The following is a 26,141-nucleotide window of genomic DNA, read 5'->3' as shown; positions in this document are numbered from 1 at the left end:
TTTATATTTTTTTCTAAACAGGTTTAAGAAATTACTAAAAATAGTATATTCTTCACTAATTTCATATAAAGGAAAAAAAGTTTTCCAGAAAAAAACTATATTTACCATTGAATGTATCAATATTTAATAACTGTTCATATATTTTAAGTATTTTGAAATATCAAAATTTATAAGTAGTTTTGGAATTAATTTAAAACAAATAAAAATGGAACATATTAATAAAATTACGCAAAAAGTATCATTATTATCATCAGAATATAATAATAGAAACATGGAGAAACAAAAAAATAACATTTCGTCTAAAAAGGAGTCATGTATACCTATATCAAACTCAAAACATACTCAATTAATTAATATAAATCTAAAGCCGAAATTATCTTCACTACAAGAATCAACACATATCTCAGAATTGTTAAAAACAACAAAACCTGAAGAACAATCTAATTTGCCTATAGATATATCTAAAGATATTTTAACAAATAATAACTATAAACAAACACCTAAAGAATCTATAACATCTTTTGTGAATAGTAAATCACTTAACACGAAAACCTATCCACTAACATATACATTTTCAAAATATGAGCCATGGAATCATTTAGCTAATATTTCACAAAAAGAAGATTTTAATACTTTAGCAGAATTTGAGAATCATCAATATCGTAAAAAAAATCACAATTATTCATATATTTCCGAGCATTCACCATGTGAAACGCTCTCTATATCAATGAGTTCAGAAATTAATTCACCACCTACATATGATTTTAATTTTTTTCAAATGTCAACATTTTGGCCATCAGATTTTTATTTACATAATGGTGACAAAAAGCAATATTCATATGTTCCTAATACACTTAAACAACATTCACGAAGTTTATCAAATGAAGATATACACAGTTTTCAACATATAATCCCAAATAAAAATAATAGTGCAATATCAACATCTTATGAACACTTGCAAGAAAGTCCAGCTAGTCATTTTTTAAGCCTTTTTTCTACAACACCACCAAATATATATCCAGATGAAGAAGGGCAACAAATTGGGAAATATATAATCGGGAAACCTATAGCACATGGCAGTTATAGTATAGTAAAAGAAGCCATAACTATAGAAAATGGACACAAGAATGTTCATGCTGTAAAAATAGTCAGAAAAAATATTAATGGAAAAAATGATATAGTACAGGCAGAAATAGAAAAAGAACTAGAAATTTGGAAACTACTTGATCATCCTCACATACTGCCCTTATTTTCTATTGAAGATACACAGTTTGCTACGTTTTGTTTTACGATTAAATTTTCCGGAGGCACTTTATACGACATTTTAAAAAAAGAAAAAGGGTATGGTTTGTCCAATTCTGAAGCAAAAAAATATTCATACCAACTTGCAAGTGCATTAAGATATCTACACCAAGATATTCATTTAGTTCACTTGGATGTTAAGTTAGAAAATTGTCTTTTAGATACATCTGAATTAGAAAATAATCGTTTACTTCTTTGCGACTTTGGAATGGCGGAATTTATATCTTCTACAGTTATAGATAATACACATAATTCGACCTCAAACAATAATTCAAAATTAATTTCTACAACCACTAGAGGATCATTGCCCTATGTATCACCAGAAATAATATCATCAGGGAAAACTATAAAAGAAGCTAGCAGTGATATTTGGTCATATGGAATCTTGCTTCATGCACTAATAACTGGGACTTTACCATTTACTCATATGTATAGTCCATTACTACAAATGCAAATTCTTAAAGGTGATTGGGATATTGAAACTTTAAAAAAAATAGCCCATCAAGACTCTTTTGATCTAATATTAGGATGTCTGCAACCTAATCCAAAAAAAAGATGGACAATAGAAAATATCCTTAATTCCAAATGGTTTCAATCATATCATTATTAATAAAAAATCAATTAAAACATATACAAATAAATATGTAAATTATGTAGAATTTATTAAAGCCAAGTATTATTACATTTTAATTAAATAAAAAAAATGTAATATATAATATTGATACAATAAATGAAATTTATTATGTATGAATAATTTTTAATTCATAAATTGATTCTGTAAATTTTACATGTAATTTCGTTATAAGCATTTAATTAGATCAATTTAAAAACAGAATATAACCTTTTTAATATTTAATTTATTCAAAATATTCAAATGTAAAAATTAGTATATTTTTCAATCATAAAAATTAACTATTATTTCTAAAATAAAAAAAATTCATGAAATTTTGAATTTATAAATCATTTAATAATCCAAAATTAACACAAAATTAATTTATAAATATGAATAGTTTTTATTTATAAAATAGAACAATAGAAATTTCATACGATTAATCTTTTTTTAATAAAAATTCTTAAATTTACCATTAAAATATTTAAACATTTTTAATTACATTAAAAAAAGATTAAACAATTTAATATATATCTATAAACAAATATTTTAATAATAATAATTTTAATTCAATATAATTTTTTTAAATAATCTTTAATAAAATAAAAACACATTTCTAAAAAAATATTTAGGAAAAATAGAAAATTACTATTCTGTATTTTAATTGTAATTTTAGTCATATAAAATTTATTTTTATATATAAATTATTTAAAATATTATACATTTCGAAAATATCAATAAATCTATAACAAAAAATGATGATTATTGAAAACTTAAATCATAAAAATACAAATATCAAAAGTAACTTAATATGCAAAAGCTTTTTAACAAAAGATATACAAAATCATAAAGCTAATATTCCATTAATTAATGTACAACAGTCATCATCAAATCATCTACAAGAACTTCATTGTCAAGAATTATTATACAATAATAATAAAATACAGTTATTACATTGTGCAGAAAAAACAAGAAAATTATTAAATGTAATTAAATTAAAAACACTGAAAACATATTACTAATAAAGTTATAGAATCTTATTAAATTTAACAATAAATATGAATGGATAATACATTACCCACTTTCATACAATAATAACGAATTATATAAAATTAATAAAAAAGATATTGAAAAAAGTAAATCTAAAAAAAAATTAGATTTTTTAATAAGAACAAAGAGCTGTGAACACATTTATTTTATCAGTAACAGACTCAAAAAAACATAGATATAATCCTAATATAATTAGATAATAAAAATCAAGAAAAATATAATTTTAAAATATTTTGCAATCAACTTAATGTTTTAAAACTCGACTTAAGATTTGGTGGAATAGCTACAGTTGAATTAACACAACTTGAAAAATCAACTATTAGACCATTATTAAACAAAAAAATAATTGAAAACATTAAACACATAGAAATGCTTATAAAAAGAATCAAAAATAATTCATCTAGGATACTTGTTACAGGTGATTTAAATTCAGGAAAGTCAGCATTTTGTAATGCTCTTTTAAGACAAAAAATTCTTCCAGAAGATCAGCAACCTTGTACAGAAGTTTTTTGTGAAATCCTTGACTCATACGGAAATTTTGGAAAAGAAGAAGTACATGCAATCCCACATGGAATAAAATATAACCAACAAGATTCAAGTACATATACAATTTTAAAAATTCACGATCTTAATAAGATAGTCATTGATTCAGAAAAATGGTCTTATATAAAAATCTATATTAATGACAAACGTACAAAAAATGAAAGCATTTTAAGAAATGGAACTTTAGATATAGCTTTAATCGATAGCCCTGGCCTTAATTTTAACTCGATAACAACAACAGCACTATTTTCTAAACAAGAAGAAATAGATATCATTATATTCGTCGTAAATGCAGAAAATCATTTTACACTATCTGTAATTGTCTATTTTTAATATTTTAAACTAAAATTTTTAGGCAAAAGAATTTATATGTAATGCTACAAATGAAAAAGCATTAATTTTTATTGTTGTTAATAAATTTGATAATATTAAGGACAAACAACGATGCAAAAATATACTTTTGAATCAAATTATTGAACTTTCTCCCGAAACATATCATAACGCATCAGAGCTAATACATTTTGTAAGCTCAATTCTTATTTCTGAAAATAAAACACTTGATAACAGTAATTTTGAAAAACTTGAAAAAGATCTGAGAACATTTATTTTAGAAAAAAGAACAGAATCAAAACTTTTACCAGGGAAAATCTATTTAAAAAACTTATTAGCTGACATTAAAATACTATGTGAAACAAACAAACAAGAAACAAATTTTCAATTACAAAATCTAAAAAAAGAACTAAAACAAATAATTCCTATCTATGAACAAATATTAGAAGAAAAAAAAAAAGCATTAAATGAAGTCAGAAAAATAATTGAAAATATTTGTTCTTTAACATCAAGGTATACATATGAGCATTTATCGGCTGCAATTGCAAAAATAGAAGATATTAAACCGTGTGACTACCAAGGATTCCTTAAAGCTTATAATTATGCTATAAAAACCAAAAAAAAAATGCTAAATTATATTGAATTAACTATAAACGATTCAGAAAATTTCGCAAAAATAAACACAAACAAGGGTATAAATAAAATTAATAATTTAGGAATAATACATATGAAGTCTTTTAAAAAAAAAATCTTTCAACCACAATATATGTTTTCTAAACAGAGAAATATTCTAAAAACAATTCCTATTGATATTAATTTTTTCGATTTCATAGATTTTAAACAAGATAAACATATATCTACAACATTAACTATAACTGCCTGTACTATTTTAGGAGGAAGAGTTGTAGGATATCATAATATTATTACCGCAGTGCTTAACACATTTAATATTATTGGGTTAAGAAATTTTAAAAAATTAACTATTCCTTTTATTTGTTTAGCAGGTATCTTAAGCTAAAATTATCAATAGTTTTTATTAATGAATTAAAGTCTTTAGTATATGTAGCTATGTTGTTTTAAGCATACCAAAAGTAATTCCTAAAAAAATAGCAAAAAAAATCAAACAAGAATTTAAAAATTCCAATTTTATTTATCAAAATTCACTAAGAATTACATCAGAATGCAGAAAAGTTCTAAAATATCCTCAAAAAGATTTACATTATCTATTTCAAAAAACCATAAAAAAACAATATTCTAGAAAAAAAGAAATTTTAAAAAGCAGCAAAATTTCAAAACATGCTAGTAATTTTTTTACTAAACTTAGTTTGCAAGTTGAACAACAGTACGAAGAACTTAATAGTATTAACATTAGACAGTCATAGATTAAATAAAAAACAATATTTTCAAATAATCCGTATATAAATTTATTTAAAAAAATCATAACTACTTAAAATCTTAATTATACCATTAAATTATTCAAGTAGTTTACAAAATAAATACAATATATAAACATCTTCAGATAAAATATCCAAATAAATATCATAAATATTTATTCATCACAATACATTTTATAACTATCAATATCCATAAGATCATCACCTTCTTGAATATCAGCTATTTTTACTTTACATATCCATCCTATAAACAAAATTATATAAAAAATAATAAAGCGTTAATTATACCACTAGACTCAGCACCTTTATTAATCAAACCTGGATTTTCCAACAGTGATTTATTAGATTCAATTACCTGACCAGATAAAGGTGCATATATATCACTTGCAGATTTAACACTTTCAACTGCACCAATAGTATCTTAAACAATATAAATATCAAATTCATACAAACAATACATAAACTTACCTCCTTTAACAAATGCTAACCCAGGTTCCGGTAATTCCACAAAAACAACATCACCTAAAGCTTTCTGAGCATAATTTGTTATACCAACTACCCCAACTCCATTATCATTAAAAGAAATCCATTCATGCTCTTTAGTATATTTCTTTACTAAAAACAAATCAAATTTAAAATTTTTGTAAAAACAAAATTAATATACTAATATTATAATATACTGTTGAATAATGAAAATTTCGAAATTGCTGACGAAAAAAAACCAAATTAATAAAAACTTTGGAAGTTAAAGTGAAAGATGATATTTTTGAAAAGGAAAACATTAAAAACTGCTTCTTAAACAATAAACTTTTTTCTAAAAAAAAAATCCAAATTTATCGGAAATTCATAACTTTAATTTTTTATAAAAATTAACAATTGTTTTAAAATATATTCCTAACAAAAAATACCTTATCTTTTTTAAATTTATATTTTAAAAACAACTTTTACATACATCATTTTTATTGAAAACAAAATTAACCTTTATCAAAATGGTTTTATATGAATTACTATGCATTTCAAGAGCAGATTTAAAAGTGGTATATTCTAATTTTTTCTTATTAAACAATTAAAATCAAATAGAAAAGTCTGCGTGAACTTGTCAAAACATCAGGAAGTGTCATAATAAATAAAGGAGGAATAATTCGAGATCTCGAAGATTGGGGAAATATAGTTTTACCGAAAAAAATCAAAAAACATCAACAAACACATTGTGAAGGACATCATTGGACTATGCTATTCGATTCAAGCCCTCAAACCCAATTTGAAGTAAATAAAATATTAAAATTAGACCCAAGAATAATTCGTCATTCTATTATTAGATTGGGAAACAAGTAAAAACTAATTGATAAAATAACTTTTTCCAAAAACTAATTAATATAGACTTCACGAAATTTCTGAAAAAATAAATTAAACACCTAAAACTTGTAATTTATTATTTTAAGAAATGTACTAAATATATAAAAAGTAATACCATACTAGTCAACTAAATATCCTCTACATTCCTTGTAAAATATTCCAAATATTACAATTATTAACATATATATATTTAATATAACACCAAAAATATTTCCACAGTATTCATTATTTTTCAACTATTTAAATTCATGAACTAAAATTGATACTGATGTAGAAGGTAATAAACCCATTTCAGAAACACATACATTTATAAACTTTGCAGGTGTCACATCATACATTAAATTAAGAAGTTTTAAATTAGCAAGCTCATACCATGATGATAAAGGACCTGAATTAGAACAATTATCGCAAGAAATATCAATTAAATTATCAATTGGACCTAGTATATATTTAATAAATAAAAAATACAGTATATATAATACCTAATTCATTATTTACAAAAGAATCTAATTGAACTCTATCTGTAAACTTATAAGATTCGCAAAATACAATAACCGGTATATTATTATCTTTTGCTGTCATAGCCACAATAGATGTACCAACTCGAGAATATAGAGCACCATTGGATAACATGGCATGTGCACCTAAAAACACTTTTGTAACCTCTCTCATAATATAACAAAGAGAAGAAATAGTTAAATAAGTTGAAATTATACCAACTTTTGAAAGCCTATGAACACATTCTTTCCCTTCAAAACCTGGACGCGAGTCTACAACGATCACACGAAAAAACTTGTGGCGTTGATAAGCTTCTATAAGTACTTGCTCAACAATAGAGGATCTATTTAAAATATTAGAGATACAGAAAAAAAGTATACTACCTTGAATAAATTAAAATAACATCGCCATTATTAATTTTATTTTGTCCAGCAGCAATAATAACTTGATCTGCAACAGTAATTCTATCTCTAATAAAACGATCTATACGTTTTATAAGAAGATTTTTTGCCTTTTTCATAATTAATTTATTTACATTTATAGTTATATAAACCTCATCTTCTGCAAGATCTATACTCGAATTTGATATTTCTAACTTTAAAAACCTTATAGCATTCCTCATACTAACACTAAGAGGTCTTGATAAAACAAGATGGGCAATATGAAGATTAATGTATGATTGCAAATGACGCTGTAATGTAGTTCCTGCCGGCGTATGATAATCCTGAATTACCTAAATATATTCATTTACTTAATATCCAAATATATTCAACAGCTAAATTACCTGCTTAAATGAATTTAACATAAAAATACATCTGGCATTAGACCCACATATTTTGAATTCAGAATATTGTAAACCCAATGCTAGAATTATAGGATGTATATCCTTAGATGTCCCTTGGGTATTAATTCTTCTATTCCCATCCAAATGGTTAAATAAAAAAACTTGCTTATTAAACACAATCTCATTGTCTATGTTATAATTTTAAACAAATATTAATTAATTTAAAAAACATACTATGAGCTAACTGAAAACTTTTTAACTGTTTTTTACTAGAGTCTTCATTATTGTTAATTGAATAAGGAAAATCTTTCTTTTCAAAGCCTTCAGGGAAATTTTTACAAGAATTTCTAAGATTTTTTTCCATTTTCAATTTTACTTTCATTTCTTTTGTTAAAGAATTCTTCTGAACATTTCCATCAGTCATTTTAATTTCCATATCTTCAAAATCTCGTAAAAACCTTTTAAAAGTTTAAAAAAAATTTAATAATTAAATAATCTTATAAAATAATTATTCATGAAAACTTCAAATCAAATTATTTAAAGTTCTAGACTCAAATTTAAAAATTATAAAAATTATCAAACCTTTATATTTTAAATTATATTTTAAAACTTTATTTTTTAAACGTACCAAAATTTTTTATATTATTTTTTTAATATTTTATAATTAAATTTTATAATTAAATCCAATCATTGAAAAAATTTTGAAATTAGATTTTCGCCATCTTGAAATTCAGAAGAACATCAATTGAAAGATTTAGTGAATGTTTTTTCTCTAAAATATCAATTTTCTAAAACAAATATTAAATTTCATACTAGATATACAATAACTAATACAATAATAGGGCATTAGCTCTATAGGATTAAATAAAAACAGTTTAATTGAAAAATATAAAAAGTTATTTCTAAAAAAATAAACTATTGAATAAATTTAATAAACCTAATTTTATAAAAAAGTTTCAAGAAATTACACATACTACATTCAAATGCTTATAACTGTAACTCTATTCATTTATACTTTTATAGGATCATAACCTTTAATATTATATAATATTTCCAATGCACCTTTTTTTATTAAATCATCTGCTAATAAAATTCCAAGTTTTACAGCATCATCATGTTTCAACACTTCCATAGACATACTAGAACTCACTGATTCAGTACCATCTAAACTTACGATTATAGACTCCATCTTAAGTAAATTTCCATCAAATTTAGTTTGAATTCCTATAGGAATACTACATCCTCCCTCTAACCTACTCATTAACGACCTTTCAGCTAAACAACATAAAAGTGTTGGCGTATGATTTAAAGGTTTCAATAAATCTTGCACAATAATATCATCACATCTGACTTCTACTCCAATAGCACCTTGTCCAGCAGCATGCAATAATATAGGCGATTCAAGCTTTTCGACAATTCGATCCCCTAAACCAAGTCGTAACAATCCAGCAGATGCAAGAATAAGACATGTATATGGCGATTTAGGATCATCTAATTTCTTTATTCTAGTAGTGCTATATTTAAAATGATAAATCTAACTAAAACACAAAAAATACATACACATTACCTCTCTAAAATATTCAGTATATCCTTACTTAAAATAATACCTTACTATATCCTTAAAAAGTAACATTGGAAAATTCCTTCTAAGCTGAGCAATTCTACGAATACTACTAGTACCAACAATAGATTTCTCAGGAAGATCTTTGAGACACTTATAATTTAATCCCTTTTTAACAACTAAAGCATCTGATCCAAATAAATATTCAATAAAATAAATGTTTTAATAACCTCTAGGATCTAATCTTTCTAATATAGCACCAATTACAAAACCGTCAGGAAGATTAGTAGGCAAATCTTTCAAACTATGAACTGCCATAGAACATCTTTTGTCTACCATTAATTTTTCTAATTCTTTTGTCCAAAGAGAATTCCCATCGAATTGGTACAAAGGCTTTGATATTACCAAATCGCCTAAAGTATCAATAGTAACAATTGAAAATTGATATGTTTTATTAAGTAAGCTTAGCTCTTTAGAAACGTGTTTAGCTTGTATTATAGCAAGCTCGGATCTACGACTTGCGATAAACAAGCTATTTATATCTTGGTTCATTGTTCTTAACGATAATTTTATAACCTAAAAAATTTAAAATATCATATTTAAAATATGGGAAAAAATACAGATAAAGTAATTTAATATAAAATTATTTAAATTAAACTAACAAAAAAGCTATACATAACAAATTCTGAATGGTCTGGAATAGATGGACAACATAGTGCAGCTAGTGGGATTACAAAAAGAAAAATAATTCAATCTTTTTCTCGATTACCTTTTCAATACTGCAACTTATCATTGCAACCATTTGAAAATCCTGTATGCACTATAAATGAAGCAAATGAAGCTACTATTTTTGAATTACTGTATTATATAATTATATTAAAGTAAAATAACTAACATATTTCAAGACACATAATTCCATATATAAAAAAACATAAAACAAATCCAATAACAGGAGAAAAACTAGAAACGAAATCCCTTCTAAAATTGAAATTTTATAAAAATGAAAAAGGGGAGTATTGCTGCCCAATCACATATAAAATATTTAATAACCATACTCATATTATTGCAATAAGAACATCTGGAAATGTATTTTCATGGGATGCTGTAGATAATCTGAACCTTAAAACTAAAAACATGAATGATTTACTAACTAATGAATTATTTACAAAAAACGATATCATCACTATTCAGGTTTAATAGCAAAAATAAATTCAAATACATTAAATAGCTTTTAGAATCCATATAATCTTCAGAATCATAAAGTATCGGAATTAAAACATTTTAATGAAGATACTAATCCTATAAAAATTCAAAGAAATAATGACAAACGATCAGAGTCCAAAATACACATTACAAAAAGGGTATCCTATAACTTTTTTATAATAATAGTAATAATTACAATAGGCTGTAAATTCAGAATCGGTGTTTGAAAATAGTTATAACATAAACCTTATTCCAGAAAATAAAAAAATATGTTTAAATCTTAAAGAATCAGAAAATAATTTAATATATTCTGAACAAAAAAAAGTACTATATAATTTAGCACCATACACTACTGGTCTTGCAGCTGCAAGTTTTACTAGTACATCTCTTACACCCGTTACATCTCTGGAAAGAGCTTTATATAATGATGAAGATTATATGCTAATACCTAAAAAAATAAAAACAAAAGGATATGCTAGAATTCAAACAAATTTAGGTAAAATTTTCTCCCATATAAATGTAATCAAATAATTTTAAAAGGAAATATCAATGTAGAATTAAATGCAAAATGGGCACCTAAAGCTGTTTATAATTTCATTATGCTCGCAAAACGTGGTGATTATAAAAATGTAATATTTCATAAGAATATCAAAAATTTTATGGTTATATTCATATTTATTTATTATTAAATCCTAATATATATTAGATTCAAGGAGGAGATCCTACAGGGACAGGAAGAGGAGGAAAATCATTTTGGGGACATGATTTCAATGATGAAATCCAAGGCCCGTTAAGCCATAATGAAAGAGGAATACTTAGTATGGCTAACAAAGGAAAAAACACAAACTCATCACAATTGTATATTATATACATTACTGTTATTAATACATACCAATAATATTTCTAGTTTTATAACTTATAAAGAAACAAAAAGTTTAGACCGTAAACATACTGTTTTTGGTAAAGTAGTTGGTGGAATGGATACTTTAGATAAAATGGAAAATAGTCCGGTAGATTCATCAAATAAGCCTATTTCAGATATAATAATAGCAGATATTATTGTCTTCATAGATCCCTTTGAAGAATTTAAGAGAACACAACTTTTAGAAGAACAAAAACAAAAAAGCATAAATTATAAAGAAGATCATAACACAACAACATGGACAGGTAAATCTTTAATCATAAATAAAAATATTCAGCAAAATTCAATCGTAGGGAAGTATCTAAAACAAAACAACCTAATAAATAAAATAGACAAAGAAACTACAGAAGCAATTAATAAACCTATAGCATCTGAATTGCAAAAAAAAAGAGGAAAATTTGGAAACTTCGATAACTGGTAATAATTATAATCAAAATATTCGTTAATTAATCACAATTCGCATTTAAAAATACTTATTTGCATATTAAGTGGATGCTAAATATCCACAATTCACCTTATTACTATAATATTGAATGTTAGATTTATTTATTGGTAGAGCCTGTTTAGGAATAATTTTAAAAGTTTCTGGGTGAAGATGTGCTCTCAACCCTAAATAGTTGTAGTATACACAGGTAACTTTCCCTCCAACCGCTTCAATTCTTTTAATAGCTTCTCTAGAAGCCTTTGAGACATATATTTCTATAGGTGTATTAAAAAATTCTTTGCCCTATAATAATTCAGTATATAAAAAATATTAGCAAAGAAATACATTAGCCAGTAATTTTACTCCAGATTTTATTCCATGAATAATATTAGAATCATAAAGATGTTTTATGGTAATTGGTTTCGTTACATCTATTCTTCCATTATCAATCCAAACTTGGAGACGTTGAAGGTTTAATGGAGAAAATTTTTTTGAATCCCTAATACAAATAAACATTTTATAGAATTAATTAAACACTACATATTCACAAATCCACGTTTAGGATATAATCTGGTAATAGGTGTTTGACCGCCTTCAAAACCAGGTTTAACTCTATTGTTTCCACTTCTAGCCTTTTGACCCTTATGACCCCTTCCACATGTTTTCCCTTTCCCAGAAGATGGCCCTCTTCCAACTCTTTTAGCCTAACATAAATATAAATTTCAAAATTGACAAAAATTTTAAAAATCACTCTTTTAATTAAAGGATTATTAAAAGACCCAAGAAAGGAAACGTATCTATTACCAAAACCCAAAGCTCGAAATAGCCTTAAAGGATAAAACATAATAATTATTCTAAAAATCTAAAATTCTTTAAAAATCCATATTTTAATTGTTTTTCATCGATAATTAGAAAAAAACCAAGTATGAGCGATATTGGAATTGAAACAGATAATACATCAGTAAAATTTTTTTCATAGAAAAAACAATGTAACATCTATAGGTTTTAGAGCCTTTAGATCTTGTTAGGCTTTCTTTAGACGAAAGAGTTTATGTTAAATTACGAGGAGACAGAGAAATAAAAGGCAGATTACATGTAAGCACAATATGTATTATTTATGAAATATAATATATTTATTTTACTTAGGCCTACGATAGCCATCTTAATATGGTTTTAAGCGATGTGGAAGAAACAGTTTATATAGTTGATATTGATGAAACCGAAGAACATATTAGTGTATATAACTTTTTATATTATACATAAAATAATTATGACAGACTAAAAAAAAACACTCCGAAATGATATTTGTATGTTGTACTTTTATTTATTTTTTATCATTAAATATCAATATTTAGGTACGAGGAGATTCAGTAATTTTAATATCTCCACCAAAAAGATAAAAAATTACAAATCTACACTAATATTATAATATTATTCCAAATTATAACTTTTATTTCTATTTTTTGGACAATTATTTCACATTCTTATATGTAAACATAATTACTTTTAAAAATATTAATTATTGAAAAATTATCAATTTTATATTTAATATACTTAAAGAATATTTTCAGCATTTTTTGTCAAAAAATATTATCTAATACAGTATAAAAAACATATTTTATTGTTAAATTATTAATAATTTGCAACTTTAATAGTATTTTCTCATAAAACATTTTTTAAAAAAAACTAAAAATCAAATTATATATGTAAATTTAAATTTTTCACTATTTTGACATATAATTTTCATCTTTTGTTTAACATATATACTTTCAAAATTTTACAAATATTGATAAATTTATTTTTAAAATACTTCAAATTAATACACTAAATACATATAAAGATAATAAAACAAAAGAAACAAAATAATACTGATACTTACGAAAAAATAAGTCGTTAAAAATATAACAATCTAAATGTAATAAATAATTCTTTTTAATAAAAACAATGATTATTTTAATTTAAAAATAATTATTAAATAACAATATAATCCAATTATAACACAAAATCACATAAAAAAACAATCAGAATCTAATAAACATAATTTTATTATCTTTCTATTATATTAAAAACATAAAATAAAAATCTCAATGAACTATTTCAAATAACTTAAAATCTACTTACATCTCTAATAAATATTAAATAAATAAATAAACGCATTTTGATTTCTTACCTCCCGAAGATAGAAACTTTAATCCAGTCTAAACAAACCAGAACTCTATTTCGTACTACCACAATTTAGACAAAAACATTATCAAAAATAAATAATTACAAGAAAAAAGCATACTTGCATAAACAGATCTAAAAAAATAAACATAAATTTCAGTTAAATATCTACAAACCTCCAAAATAAAAATGCAACAGTTCCAAACATGGAAAAACTCCCTTTTGAAAAAGAAAGATCAGCAATTGCTTTATCATTCCCAATATATCTAAAATTATGAGCCCAAATTTAAATAAAACATCAACCTACGCAAGACTTCCCCTATATAAAAACTCAAAAGGCAAAATAGATAATCTTTCCATTTTTTTTATTTTAATATTGACATCTTTTTTTATCATTTCTTTATTTTCAAAATTAATACTATCAGTTTCTAATAATTTTTCAAGATATCGTATTTCTTTTTTAACTTTTCTAAATTCCGCTAATGTATCAAATAATTTAGCAAGATATTCCCCTTGTTGAGATGCAACTATAAATTATTAAAAATAATATTAAAACAAAACAAAAAAGAACCTTGAGCGGTAGGAGCATACTTAGTAGCTGTACAATCACCAAGAGCCCTACAGAAATTAATCTAATACAACATTATTCTGCTCAAATACCAAATATTTTCTGTCCCTTTCACAACCAAGTAATCATTAACTAATAAACCTCTAAAACTACCATTCTGCTCAGGAATCTTAGATACCAAATCCTTAATAACTAAAATATTAAAAAAAATATTTTTTAAAATTTATTATTAACCATTTCTTGGAGAATTTCCTGTAGCCCATACAAGCAATCCATATGGAATTCTTTGTATCATTTTTTTATTATCAGGAGCAACCGTTTCTACAATAATATATTTATCTACGTAATTAAAAAATATAAACTATTATAAGACTAAATAAATACCAGTAACGCCTTTTACTATGCTCCTAGTAAGTATTTCAATATTTTGCCCCTTGAAAGCAGCTTCAGTATACTATTAAAATAAGTTTAGCAATAAAAAAATAAACAATATTATTACATTTATTAAAGTCTTAGGAAACATAGGAAGAACCTAAACAATATAAATAAATATAAATATACTACATATACCTACAGATGGAAGCATTTCAATAAGTTTAACCTTAAATATATTTGATATTTCTATATCATTTTAAATTATTGAATCCATCAATTATTAACATACCTGGAAACCATTTTTTTAAATCTGCCTCAAAAAAATCATGCAATTCAGCAGCAAATTCAACACCAGTAGGCCCTCCTCCTACAACAATCATATTCAATAAACGTTGCTTTTCATCATCTGTTTGTCCTTCAAACAATGCTGCCTTGATACACTCCATAATTTTTATTCTTATTTTTCTAGCATCAGATGTTTCTTTTAAAAAATTAGCATATTGATTAACACCAGAAATTCCAAAGGTTTGGTTTTCAGCGCCAACGCCAATAACAAGATAGTCATAAGACAACGTAGTTTCATTAACATCACCATAAACACCAGAAGAATCTCTTATTATAATAGTTTTATTATCAGGGTTAATACTAGTACAACTAGCCTCATAAAATCGGACATTCGTTTTTTTATGGCGTATCATATATATAATAGGCTCCATAATAGAACGAAATTCAACAGTTCCAGTTGTACAGCTTGGAAGAAGTGCTATTGAAATGTAAAAAAAAGAAATTTAAAATAAAAAACTTACGTGTATAAAGAAAATAATTCCTAGGTGAAACAATAGCAATATTATAATCATTTGATTTAATATTTTTTAGTAAAGAAATACTTCCCCATCCACTTCCAAGAATTACTATAGTTTTTTTATTAGAATCAGGTTCTATTAAAAACAAAGGATGACGAAATTTATAAGCATCTAGAAATACTTTAGGCATTCCCAAGAAATTTACAATAATAAACACCATAAACAAAATATATTAAACCTGAAGTTACTAAGATGTATATAAACCTCTTAATTTTTTTCAAAAAATCATTCTTTTTCAAAAAAAAATTACTTTGAGAAATCCGATTCAAATAAAAGATCATTCTTATTTGATTACAATATTGAAATTTATAAAACAAATGCGGAAAACGTCCTTGTACCAGTGATAAATTAGCTTGTGTAAAAATTGCATTTTTTGTTATAACATGTCCATAAAATTTTTTGAAACTACCTCTCCTAATAACCTTTTTAAACATTAGAAAATTTAGCATAAATAACACAATTCTTGGTATTTGATTCTACAGAAATATTATTTTATCATTCAAGACATCGTAATTCGAAAACAATAAAAAATTATATATTTTTGAAAAAACATTTAAATTTATATTTTTAAATTTATATTTTTACTTTCTACTTCTGCTTTAAAAAATATTTAAACCAAATGCCATAAATTTAATAACTAATATTATCATCCATAAACAACTTTTTTTAAATATTCTTAATTCACAAACTTTAAAAAAACCATAATCTATGTTTTTTTATTTAAATCAGACCTTATATTCACTTTTTTTTTTAAATCAACAGTGTTTACAAGGCCTAATAAAAATTTAGAAATATAAAACAAAACATTTTTTTATAATTTACTTTTATAAAACAAACTCACTTTAGGATGTGCCATTACTTTCCGTGCTTCAAAACGCAAAACCTGGAGCCCTTTCTGAGAAGTAGCACGAGACAAAGCAACATAACTAAAAACAATTTTAGTAAATAATACAAAATAATTTTTAAACTAACGCTTGCCCTTTTTCAAAAACTCTCCCTAAATCAACTTTCACTCTTTCTAAAGTCTGACCTTGAGCTTTATGAATACTAATTGCATAGGCTAAAATAAGTGGTATCTGAGAACGACTTGCTTGCACTTCACCATTTGGAAGCTCTATTTTCCACTGTTCAGGCTGAACTAACATATCTCGGGTTAAGCCATTAGACAAAGTAAACCTAACAAGAGGCCAAAGCTTCCCTGTAGCAGCTGCAGACTGCATTTTTGCTATTCTTCTCTTTTTACGTCTTTTTATCTCATCGACATTAAAATCATCTGCTTGCTCATGACAATTAAATAGATCATCATCAGGATCGTCCTCTTGCCATATTTGAAATGTTTTTTCATTCATAAATCCTATAACTTTCCCCAATGACCCATTTACTAACTGATCATCGAAATTTTTTATCAACATTACTTGTGCACCTTCTTTAAGATCTATTCGAGCTGGTGCCATACAATTAGAAAGCAGTTTATCCCTTTGAACTTTATCAACAACAGTCCCAGAATCTAATGCTTCAAATGTTCGTAAAGTACCACTAAGAGCACGCATACGAGTTGCATTTGCCTTATCGACCTCACTGCGTGTAGGGAACCTTTAAACTGAGCAAAAAAATCACTAAATAACCCACTTACAGCTCTGTAGGCTCAAGACCATCATCAAACTGGAGTTCTCTATCTAAAGAACGAAATTTCTTAATAGAACTATGAGACAAGTGTCCCAAACGCAATTCATTAAGCATTTCAACAAAATCTAAACATAACTAATCATCAAAAGAAGCTATGCTTACACACACCTTGATCCTTTTGACGAAAAACATGAGTCAATGCTATGGTATGAGAAATAACATCTTTCCACTTTTCAGCTTCAAAGGCAAATTTAGCCATTTTCCCTTGATCAGGTACAGGAGGAAGCTGAAAAAAATCACCAGTTACAATTACCTATAATTTCATAAATTAAAACAATTAAATATACATACTATTTAGTACTTGAATTCCACCGAATGAATTTTCATTATTTCTTAATTTTCTAGCAATATTTTCAAGTTTATCAAATAACTCAGCATCCACCATTGAAACTCATGAAATTAAACAAAACGAAAAAAGATATTCCTAACTTACTTTCATCTATAACAAGAACCTTTGTTCTTAACCATCTAGATAAACACTTCTTATTTCTTCTAATTTTCTTACATAGATCTTCTGATGAATCTCTACCTAAGCCAATACCAGCATACGAATGAAGAGTAACGCCACCAATATTACATGCAGCCAAACCCGTTGAAGCAGTAATAGCAACACGATCAGGCTCTTTAGAATATTTCTTACGAAGTGAAGCAATAATCTCCCGCAAAAGAATAGATTTTCCAGTGCCTGAAACATTAAATACAACAATAAAGGAATAATAACTAACCAGCAGATCCAGTAAAAAAAATACTCTTTTGTTCCTCAACAACAATCCTAAGAACAGTTTTTTGTTCTTCAGAAAGAAAAAGACCAGGAAATTTTCTATTAATATTTCGCCCTATAGAACCTTTTTGAACATTTCTAATATCAGATTTACAATCCTGAATGCCATCAATACCATAAGTATCTGAATTACTCGATATATCAGAAACAATTCTTTTACGATTTTTTATTTCAAATTCACTAGTCAAAGAAGAACATTCAATTTTATCCAAATGACAACTTTTCCCAAAGCTTTGATGCTTTTCATTTTTCTCATCCAGTTGCAACGCAGTGTGGATTCCAGAAACCGATGAAAATAAAGTACAATTCTCATTATCATGAAAAGCTTGAACTTTTAAATTCATATCCTTCACAGAATCACCAGGACTACCTAAACTCGTTTCTAATAAATTCAAAGGAATATGCATTTTTGTTTTACAAGAAGAGTTTTCACAAGATGTCATAGATAATTCAGATCGAGATATAGAATCAGGAAGCTGACAATCACTACAAAACTTATTTCTAAATTCAGGTAGAATCAAATGCTGATACTCCAATGACGAAGGGGACCAAGAATAAAACGATTCATCACATTCGGAATCCGAATTTAAATTATCATCAATATCATTTTTACCGATATATATACGATCAACAGAATTCTCGTCATTTGCATCCTGCAAAGACATACTAGTACTTAACGTTTTACTCTGACGGCTTAATGTTTCAAGGAACTTTATACTTGAAGAACCATGTTTCTGATTTTTTTTGGTATTACAAATATTATTAAAAGCAGAATTAGATTCACGAGTTATAGATATAGAACGAATATTAAGACTAGATGCATCCACACATTTCAAAGGCTCTGAAATCATACGATTAGACGATACATTATTTACCATATTTTGCAACGTAGTTTGTTTAAAATTAGGTATTTTTAAAGTATGTGATCCAGAAAAAGAACAAGTAAATTTTTGATCGTGTTTTTTCTGCGTCTGTTGATACATAAAAAAAATAAATCCAATTTTCAAGGGCCTAATAAAACAATATGTCAAATAGTTTGTGTAGCTATTTGTACACGTTCTTTTTAATTGTTTTGTATACACTGTTATTAAACTAAATACAAACCTATATAACAAACTCCTCTAAATAGAAATCAATATTTTGACGCGTCCTTGATAAGTAAAACTGTAAGTTAAGTCTTCTAAACTCCGTTTTAATTTCTAAAAACCATTTATAATCTCATCGAAACAAATACAAAAAATTCAAAAACATTAAAAAATATACAATATTTGGACAGAAATAATAAAAAATTTAACATCTTTCTAAAAAAAGATTATAAATTTATAAACTCTATTACTAAAATCAATATTCATTTTATAAAAACAAAAAAATAAGATTTTATAAGAAGTTTTCTAAAGAACCTTATATATCAATAAATATCCAGTAATTACAGATTTAAAACCTTAACGTGTAAATTAAAAACCTTAACATATAACCAATTTATTTTACTAAATTTTAAAAAAAATTCATCTGTAAAAAATCAACAATAATATTTGATGTCTTTATTATTCCTACTCTTAATTTTATAAAAAATAACTAATAAATAACTTAATCTCTAAAAAATGCAAAATAAGCAAATCTATTAACCTATTAATATCAAAAACCTCAAAACAGATACTAAAATTACCAATTAATTATTTTCTATATTGTTTCTTCCAAAACTTCTAAAATAGTCTTATTGCTAAAATAAAAATATTTATAGAACTCGATCCATAAAAATAATGACATATTATCATAAAACTATAATAATTTCATTATATAATCAATATAACATATCAAAATTAAAATCCTAAAACAATTAGTAGACTAATAATTTTTTTTAATATATATTAATACTATACTTATTATTATTAGAAACCGTAAAATTTCAATCAAAAACAATTTAAAATTATACAAATAATTTTAACATCAAAAATAATCTAAATCAAAAACTATATTTAAAAGTATTAGTAAAATTCTTTATAGTATTAAAATATGAATATATTTAAATCTATAACTAAAAAAATACCTTACAAATTTAGTTTCTTATAATAAAAATAATCAACAAAAAATATAAACTTACTGCCCTTCCTCTAAAGAAATCTTTATTAAACATCAAAATATAAAATCACCATCTTCTTTATATTAAACAGTTTTTAAATCAAAACTAAAAATCATTATATTCAATTAAAAATTCTACTAATATATTCAAAAAAACATTTAACTTAAAATACAAACAATATCTAATAATATCTTCAAATTAAACTTTAACTAACACTTTTTCTTAAAAAAACAAATTACAACTAAAAAATATTAAATACTTTTATTCTATAAAAACTTATTATAACTAATAATTTAATAAAGTTTCTATCATTTATACTCTCTAAAAGTTATCAAAAAAGATATTTTCAAATATAATATTTCTCCAAAAAATTATCTAAAAAAACTCCATATAAACATTTATTACACATCTCAAACAAAATATCTTTAATTTGTAAATTATCAAAAAAAATATTTTGAATTATTCTTAAAAATAAATTTTATAACATAAACATTTATTTTAAAAATACAAATTTTAATCATTAAACATTCATTATTTCTTTAGTTTTATAAATCATATCAATATACTAACAATAAACTATAAATAGTAATTAATCTTTATAAAAAAGACTATAAGACAAAAATACACTAAAATATAAATAAAAATATAAATAACCGTAAGTTTAAAATTTAAAAATAAATTTTACAAAAAATTAATACTATTATTTTAATAATTAAATATTATATAGAATGCAAAAACAACAAAACATTAGTCTATTTTAATAATGTTAAGAAACTTAGACTATCTTGGATGGCTGTTTTTTATCATTTTCCTTATTTTATTAATACCAAATTATACAAATTCATATCATCAAGTAGCAGTTGAAGAAGTTCTTAAGGAGAAGAAAAGACATCTGTAAGTGCATTCAGAAAAACGTTAAAAATTACTAAAGCATAAAGTATGGCTATAAAAAATTTAACACTGGGAATTCAAGCAAATATTACTAATGTTTGATTAAAAAAAACAAGAACAACTGCTAATTATTTAAATAGGTTGATACAACTGTTCCAGACACTATATTAGAAAAAAAACGTTCATTATTTTCTAAAGGAATTGGAGAAAAAGAAAGTTTATACCATAACATTACTGGTTATGTACATGGTGAATGGCATAAATTCCTTACTCATTCAAATAGTACATTAATCCCCAAATATGCAAAGCGTTTTGAAAAATTGCTGTCATATAATAAAGGGTTACTAAGCATATTCTTTGAAGAATCCATACTTAATGGGAACCGAATAACTGATGCAACTCTATCAATTCAGGATGAAGCCGGAAATTTATATGAAAATATTAGTCTTAAGGGTATCCATTTCGAAGATAATGGATCAATGATACTCACTTCTTCATCATATAAATTTCCAAGTCTTATAACTATTCCTCTTTTTGCATTTAATAATTTCATTTTTCAAAAATCGCTTATATTAATAACTCAAATTTTAGAACAACAAATAAAACAATTACAAAACAGTATCTCTAAAAACAAAAAAATTCAAATTCATAACGATAGTAATAATGAATATTGTGAATTTGTAGTTTATTTACAGCTTCTTCCTATTCATAACAATAAAGAGCCTAAATTAAGAGAAATAGAAAAAGATCTTCAAATGCCAAATGGTCTTCCTTACTCTTTAATACCACCTATTATATTATCTGGGATTATTATGTCTCCTGATTGCAAATTTTCTCTAGATTTTAACAACATTACTGGAATTAAAAAAGAGAAATATTATTCAGATATTAACAAAATTGCTTTCTGGCAAAATCTTCTGATCATTATACAAATTTATTTGCTCATAAAGCAAATGAACGAGACATCAACCCCATCTGTAAATTCATATTATTAAAAAAGTATACTTAATAATAAAATTTAGAGTATTTCTAGAATATCATTTTGGAGCATTTGGATACAAGCATCTTTAGATGGATATTCATGTATAATTTTCTTATCTACATCTATATCGCATAACAGTATATTTCTTTCTTCTATTACTACTTCATTTCTTTCATTTACACTTGTTGCAATATTTGGAATGAGATATTTGCTTATTATTCATCGCATACAGCAACCTGAAACTAGAATAACTACTATAGAAAGGCCTAGTCACGAAACAAACGAGGAAACAATCCCATTAAATCAACAAGAACATATACATCAAACAAATAGGACTCAGCAAAGCGAATATAACAATAGCAATAATATTAGTGCAATATATACTCAATTTTATCTCTTTCTTCTAGTGGTAGTATTGATTTTCCCACAAATAATGTTATTACCAGCCAATAAAAGACAATATATTGTGTATACAATAACTTTTATAGCATTTTCATTCTGGTGGCCTCAAATCATACGAAATAGCTTAAAAGGGTACAGAAAACCATTTCTTTGGTCATACGTAATTGGAATGAGCATAACTAGAATCATTCCTATAATATATTTATTTTCTTATCAAAAAAATATACTATTTATTCCAGCAAATTTATATATAGCTTGGGGAGTTTTTGGTTGGTTATGGTTTCAAATTTGTATTCTGGCTAGTCAAGATTTTTTTGGTCCACGCTTTTTTATCCCTTCTAACGTAAGAATCTTAAAAATTATTTTATATAATAATGTTTATATTAGCTTCTGCATCCAACATATGATTATCATCCAATCCTTTTTGAGGACGCTGAAACACCGTTATCATATTCTAACTCTAATGGGCGTATTATTTGTTCTATATGCATTCAAAATATATCTTTACCACGTATTAATAAAAATTCAACTACAAATAGTACTTCAATGGTTTTAGCCAGAAGAACATATATGGTAACATTTTCTATTTTTTCAAACTCATAATAATTAATAAAGGTCACACCTTGCAAACATCTATTCCACACCAACTGTTTAGAGAAATGGATGAAAATCCGCTTGATCTGCCCAGGTATGAATTCTCTTTAATAATCTACTTAATAATGTTTTTAGTATGTAGGCATTCGTAAGACAATTTTCCCCTAACCATACCATTTTAACATACTACAGACTCCCCCCTATATAAATTCTAGCTTATGTTTAAAATTATTAACATATTATACAATATTAACACACCAAGAACGTATTTCTCATATTATATGTACATTAATAGACTACCTATTAATCCTTTTAATTTTTAATAATATGTATTTTATATCAAAACAATTTATAAACACTAATCATTTTATCCATGTATCAAGAATAACTTTTTCACCTTTTATTTTATATTTAATTAGTTTTCTCAGATTATGAATTGTTAAAACATTTAACAAGCTTCTAGTTGTTTTCTTATCACTATAATCAATAATATATTCTTCATAATTTTTCCTATATGATTTATAAAATCATATATCTCTATATGGTGCAATATCAACGAAAAGAGAAAAACCATTTAATAAAAACTATTTAATACATTAATTGAGCAAAAATGATATGATTTAACAATTTTAAGTACAAGAAAGAACAGAAAATACTTTTTAAAGCATCAATAATTAACTCTTTTATATCAGCTTGGTACACAATCTTAACATAATGTTTGAAAACTTAATATTAAAAACCTATTAATAAATATTTAATGTGTCTAAATCAATGTCATTAAATTTACTAAAAAAACAGAACATGAAATAACAAAAATAGTTAAAAATATATAAATATAATTTATCTAATAAACATTCAAATAAAACTCATGAAAACAAAGAATTGTAACCAAAAACATTATCAGAATAATAACAATAGCTCTCCAAAAATACATAATTAGAATCAAATAAATACAAGTCTTGAACTAATTATTACTCATTAAAAAACTTTATAAGATATTCAAATAATTATCAAAAAATTTTAATCGACAAATTATCACAGAATGACATCATTTCTAAAAGATCCGAATGAAAATCTAAAAACAATATATTCATCTCTATTTTCCCAAAAATTTGTACGTAATTATTTAACATTTTTGATACTATCTTTAAATATATCAACTAAATCCAAATACTCATTATTTTCTGTAATAATTACTATTTCCAATACTTAATAAAAGTTAAAAGACCATTCGATAAAAAGGCAAAATACGTTTTCAAAAGCAGCTTTCTTAGAACCACAAACATCCGATGCAAATATATTAATACCATACAAACATTCAGAACTTCACAATTATTCCTTATTTAAGTAAAAAATTGTAACTAAAGAATTGATACTCTCAAATCACATTTTTTATTTTATATGCAAAAACAAAAGATACTCTTTATCAAAAATATATTCCTCAAAAAGGAAAAATAAATATAAATAATTAGCAGCAAGACCTATTGAAACAGCCTTAAAATAAATCATTGATTAAGATTAAAAAACATCAGATATTGTATTAATATCTGACTAATTAATAAAATAAAAAAATATTACCTATACATGTCATTATAACAGATCGTTCTGATTTATAAACAAGATTCATAACAGCGTTCCAAAAGTTTTTATCTTCATAAAGAATATCAACTTCAATTAATATTAAACTCTGTTTTTGAAATGAAGAATCCAGTTTAATTTTAAAACAAATTTCATTAAATTTAACAACTTTTTTCCAATTAACTAAGTGACTCTAACTCATTTCACCAACACTATTTAGAATATCTTTACCACTCCTTATAACAGAATTAATTTCAAATATTTCAAAATCTAATTCTTCTGCTATAGCATATACGCTAGCACTTTTACAACTACCATGTAGACCTATTAACAACATATAATACACGAACGGTATTTATAACTTGTTATGATTTTTTTGACGTTTTAATAATATCCTAAATTCTAAAAATATCAAAAATAAAAAATCAATTATATACATTATGATCAAAATACGATTGACTTCATTAGGAAACAATGAATCTTTATTATCACCACCATTATTTTTAAACTCATCTAAATATACTTGTCCATATTTTTTTTCTAATATATATCTTTTAAAAGAAATATCCATACATAATATCCTAGTAACATTAAATTTAAATTTACAAGAAACTAACCAATCAGGAAACTTCATAACTTCGTATTCTGAAGAAATAACTTCGTAGATTTTAGCTGAAAAATATTTCAAAATCCAGAATTTTGTATCAAAAACATTAAAACAGGAAAACCTATTATTCATTTTTTTATATATTTTATCAAAGCAAAGGCACCTTAAATCACTATAAGGAACAACAGAAGTTACTAAAAATTTAATTTTTTCTATAATATAAACTAATTAATTAAAATACAAAAAATGAATCCTTAAAATAAGTTTTTCTTGATCAAATACTAAAGTAGCATATTCTTTTAAATAGTAATCCTCAAAAAAATTACCATTTTTTTTAATACATTTCTTTAAAAAAATATTTTTAATTATTTCACTAAAAAAACCTTTAAACATTTTCAATACTAGACCATAATACAGATCCAAAATTAAATAATTTTAGAAAACTAGACGTATTGGATGTTCTTGTCTTAACTAAAGTAGAGATTAAAACATTATTTAAAATTTTTAATAAAAAAAGAATAAATTGATTTTGAATCTAACAACAATGATCAAAAAATATAAAAAATATCATAAAAACATACAAAACATGCTAGT

At 24.6% G+C, this 26,141-nt stretch overlaps 13 protein-coding genes across 13 annotated transcripts; 6 read left to right on the top strand and 7 right to left on the bottom strand.

The window, feature by feature from the left end:
* Nucleotides 1–205: 205 nt before the first annotated feature.
* Nucleotides 206–1,912, top strand: T551_01886 (uncharacterized protein; the record flags this gene model as incomplete). Its single annotated transcript, XM_018374149.1, has 1 exon — nucleotides 206–1,912. The coding sequence occupies one exon, from the start codon at nucleotides 206–208 to the stop codon at nucleotides 1,910–1,912; it is 1,707 nt and encodes a 568-aa protein (XP_018229503.1).
* A 755-nt stretch (nucleotides 1,913–2,667) lies between these two features.
* T551_01885 (mitofusin) lies at nucleotides 2,668–5,217 on the top strand (the record flags this gene model as incomplete). The annotated part of the gene is made up of 5 exons (XM_018374148.1): nucleotides 2,668–2,898; nucleotides 2,946–3,114; nucleotides 3,159–3,820; nucleotides 3,861–4,839; nucleotides 4,886–5,217. The coding sequence occupies 5 exons, from the start codon at nucleotides 2,668–2,670 to the stop codon at nucleotides 5,215–5,217; spliced, it is 2,373 nt and encodes a 790-aa protein (XP_018229502.1).
* Nucleotides 5,218–5,384: 167 nt separating this feature from the next.
* On the bottom strand, nucleotides 5,385–6,011 carry T551_01884 (glycine cleavage system H protein; the record flags this gene model as incomplete). Its single annotated transcript, XM_018374147.1, has 4 exons — nucleotides 5,385–5,473; nucleotides 5,518–5,649; nucleotides 5,698–5,844; nucleotides 5,894–6,011. The coding sequence occupies 4 exons, from the start codon at nucleotides 6,009–6,011 to the stop codon at nucleotides 5,385–5,387; spliced, it is 486 nt and encodes a 161-aa protein (XP_018229501.1).
* A 207-nt stretch (nucleotides 6,012–6,218) lies between these two features.
* On the top strand, nucleotides 6,219–6,640 carry T551_01883 (ribosomal protein S6; the record flags this gene model as incomplete). The annotated part of the gene is made up of 3 exons (XM_018374146.1): nucleotides 6,219–6,266; nucleotides 6,310–6,560; nucleotides 6,610–6,640. 3 exons carry the CDS (start codon nucleotides 6,219–6,221, stop codon nucleotides 6,638–6,640), a joined length of 330 nt encoding a protein of 109 aa, XP_018229500.1.
* A 181-nt stretch (nucleotides 6,641–6,821) lies between these two features.
* T551_01882 (translation initiation factor eIF2B subunit delta) lies at nucleotides 6,822–8,303 on the bottom strand (the record flags this gene model as incomplete). Its single annotated transcript, XM_018374145.1, has 6 exons — nucleotides 6,822–7,024; nucleotides 7,068–7,426; nucleotides 7,467–7,594; nucleotides 7,637–7,816; nucleotides 7,868–8,055; nucleotides 8,102–8,303. 6 exons carry the CDS (start codon nucleotides 8,301–8,303, stop codon nucleotides 6,822–6,824), a joined length of 1,260 nt encoding a protein of 419 aa, XP_018229499.1.
* A 573-nt stretch (nucleotides 8,304–8,876) lies between these two features.
* Nucleotides 8,877–9,980, bottom strand: T551_01881 (porphobilinogen deaminase; the record flags this gene model as incomplete). The annotated part of the gene is made up of 4 exons (XM_018374144.1): nucleotides 8,877–9,381; nucleotides 9,428–9,438; nucleotides 9,480–9,616; nucleotides 9,659–9,980. The coding sequence occupies 4 exons, from the start codon at nucleotides 9,978–9,980 to the stop codon at nucleotides 8,877–8,879; spliced, it is 975 nt and encodes a 324-aa protein (XP_018229498.1).
* A 54-nt stretch (nucleotides 9,981–10,034) lies between these two features.
* Nucleotides 10,035–11,974, top strand: T551_01880 (uncharacterized protein; the record flags this gene model as incomplete). Its single annotated transcript, XM_018374143.1, has 8 exons — nucleotides 10,035–10,055; nucleotides 10,098–10,288; nucleotides 10,334–10,619; nucleotides 10,664–10,789; nucleotides 10,833–11,127; nucleotides 11,172–11,293; nucleotides 11,338–11,489; nucleotides 11,539–11,974. 8 exons carry the CDS (start codon nucleotides 10,035–10,037, stop codon nucleotides 11,972–11,974), a joined length of 1,629 nt encoding a protein of 542 aa, XP_018229497.1.
* A 63-nt stretch (nucleotides 11,975–12,037) lies between these two features.
* Nucleotides 12,038–12,821, bottom strand: T551_01879 (ribosomal protein L15; the record flags this gene model as incomplete). The annotated part of the gene is made up of 4 exons (XM_018374142.1): nucleotides 12,038–12,280; nucleotides 12,323–12,476; nucleotides 12,518–12,681; nucleotides 12,729–12,821. 4 exons carry the CDS (start codon nucleotides 12,819–12,821, stop codon nucleotides 12,038–12,040), a joined length of 654 nt encoding a protein of 217 aa, XP_018229496.1.
* An 81-nt stretch (nucleotides 12,822–12,902) lies between these two features.
* Nucleotides 12,903–13,377, top strand: T551_01878 (U4/U6-U5 snRNP complex subunit LSM3; the record flags this gene model as incomplete). Its single annotated transcript, XM_018374141.1, has 5 exons — nucleotides 12,903–12,938; nucleotides 12,980–13,072; nucleotides 13,124–13,213; nucleotides 13,255–13,284; nucleotides 13,333–13,377. 5 exons carry the CDS (start codon nucleotides 12,903–12,905, stop codon nucleotides 13,375–13,377), a joined length of 294 nt encoding a protein of 97 aa, XP_018229495.1.
* Nucleotides 13,378–14,083: 706 nt separating this feature from the next.
* T551_01877 (uncharacterized protein) lies at nucleotides 14,084–16,106 on the bottom strand (the record flags this gene model as incomplete). Its single annotated transcript, XM_018374140.1, has 13 exons — nucleotides 14,084–14,102; nucleotides 14,148–14,202; nucleotides 14,247–14,275; nucleotides 14,317–14,406; nucleotides 14,448–14,667; nucleotides 14,712–14,758; nucleotides 14,801–14,900; nucleotides 14,943–15,047; nucleotides 15,093–15,162; nucleotides 15,208–15,240; nucleotides 15,283–15,329; nucleotides 15,373–15,846; nucleotides 15,890–16,106. The coding sequence occupies 13 exons, from the start codon at nucleotides 16,104–16,106 to the stop codon at nucleotides 14,084–14,086; spliced, it is 1,506 nt and encodes a 501-aa protein (XP_018229494.1).
* A 546-nt stretch (nucleotides 16,107–16,652) lies between these two features.
* On the bottom strand, nucleotides 16,653–19,396 carry T551_01876 (uncharacterized protein; the record flags this gene model as incomplete). The annotated part of the gene is made up of 8 exons (XM_018374139.1): nucleotides 16,653–16,720; nucleotides 16,769–16,872; nucleotides 16,919–17,539; nucleotides 17,580–17,697; nucleotides 17,741–17,885; nucleotides 17,934–18,022; nucleotides 18,066–18,317; nucleotides 18,358–19,396. 8 exons carry the CDS (start codon nucleotides 19,394–19,396, stop codon nucleotides 16,653–16,655), a joined length of 2,436 nt encoding a protein of 811 aa, XP_018229493.1.
* Nucleotides 19,397–21,256: 1,860 nt separating this feature from the next.
* On the top strand, nucleotides 21,257–23,473 carry T551_01875 (ubiquitin-protein ligase TUL1; the record flags this gene model as incomplete). Its single annotated transcript, XM_018374138.1, has 6 exons — nucleotides 21,257–21,387; nucleotides 21,432–21,480; nucleotides 21,525–22,361; nucleotides 22,407–23,111; nucleotides 23,156–23,341; nucleotides 23,384–23,473. 6 exons carry the CDS (start codon nucleotides 21,257–21,259, stop codon nucleotides 23,471–23,473), a joined length of 1,998 nt encoding a protein of 665 aa, XP_018229492.1.
* Nucleotides 23,474–24,880: 1,407 nt separating this feature from the next.
* On the bottom strand, nucleotides 24,881–25,679 carry T551_01874 (uncharacterized protein; the record flags this gene model as incomplete). Its single annotated transcript, XM_018374137.1, has 5 exons — nucleotides 24,881–24,913; nucleotides 24,960–25,123; nucleotides 25,172–25,251; nucleotides 25,303–25,342; nucleotides 25,394–25,679. The coding sequence occupies 5 exons, from the start codon at nucleotides 25,677–25,679 to the stop codon at nucleotides 24,881–24,883; spliced, it is 603 nt and encodes a 200-aa protein (XP_018229491.1).
* Nucleotides 25,680–26,141: the final 462 nt, after the last annotated feature.

This window comes from Pneumocystis jirovecii (genome assembly GCF_001477535.1).
Source record: "Pneumocystis jirovecii RU7 chromosome Unknown supercont1.8, whole genome shotgun sequence".
In the NCBI taxonomy this organism is placed as follows: domain Eukaryota; kingdom Fungi; phylum Ascomycota; class Pneumocystomycetes; order Pneumocystales; family Pneumocystaceae; genus Pneumocystis; species Pneumocystis jirovecii.
This window is presented reverse-complemented; position numbering and strand designations above follow the sequence as displayed.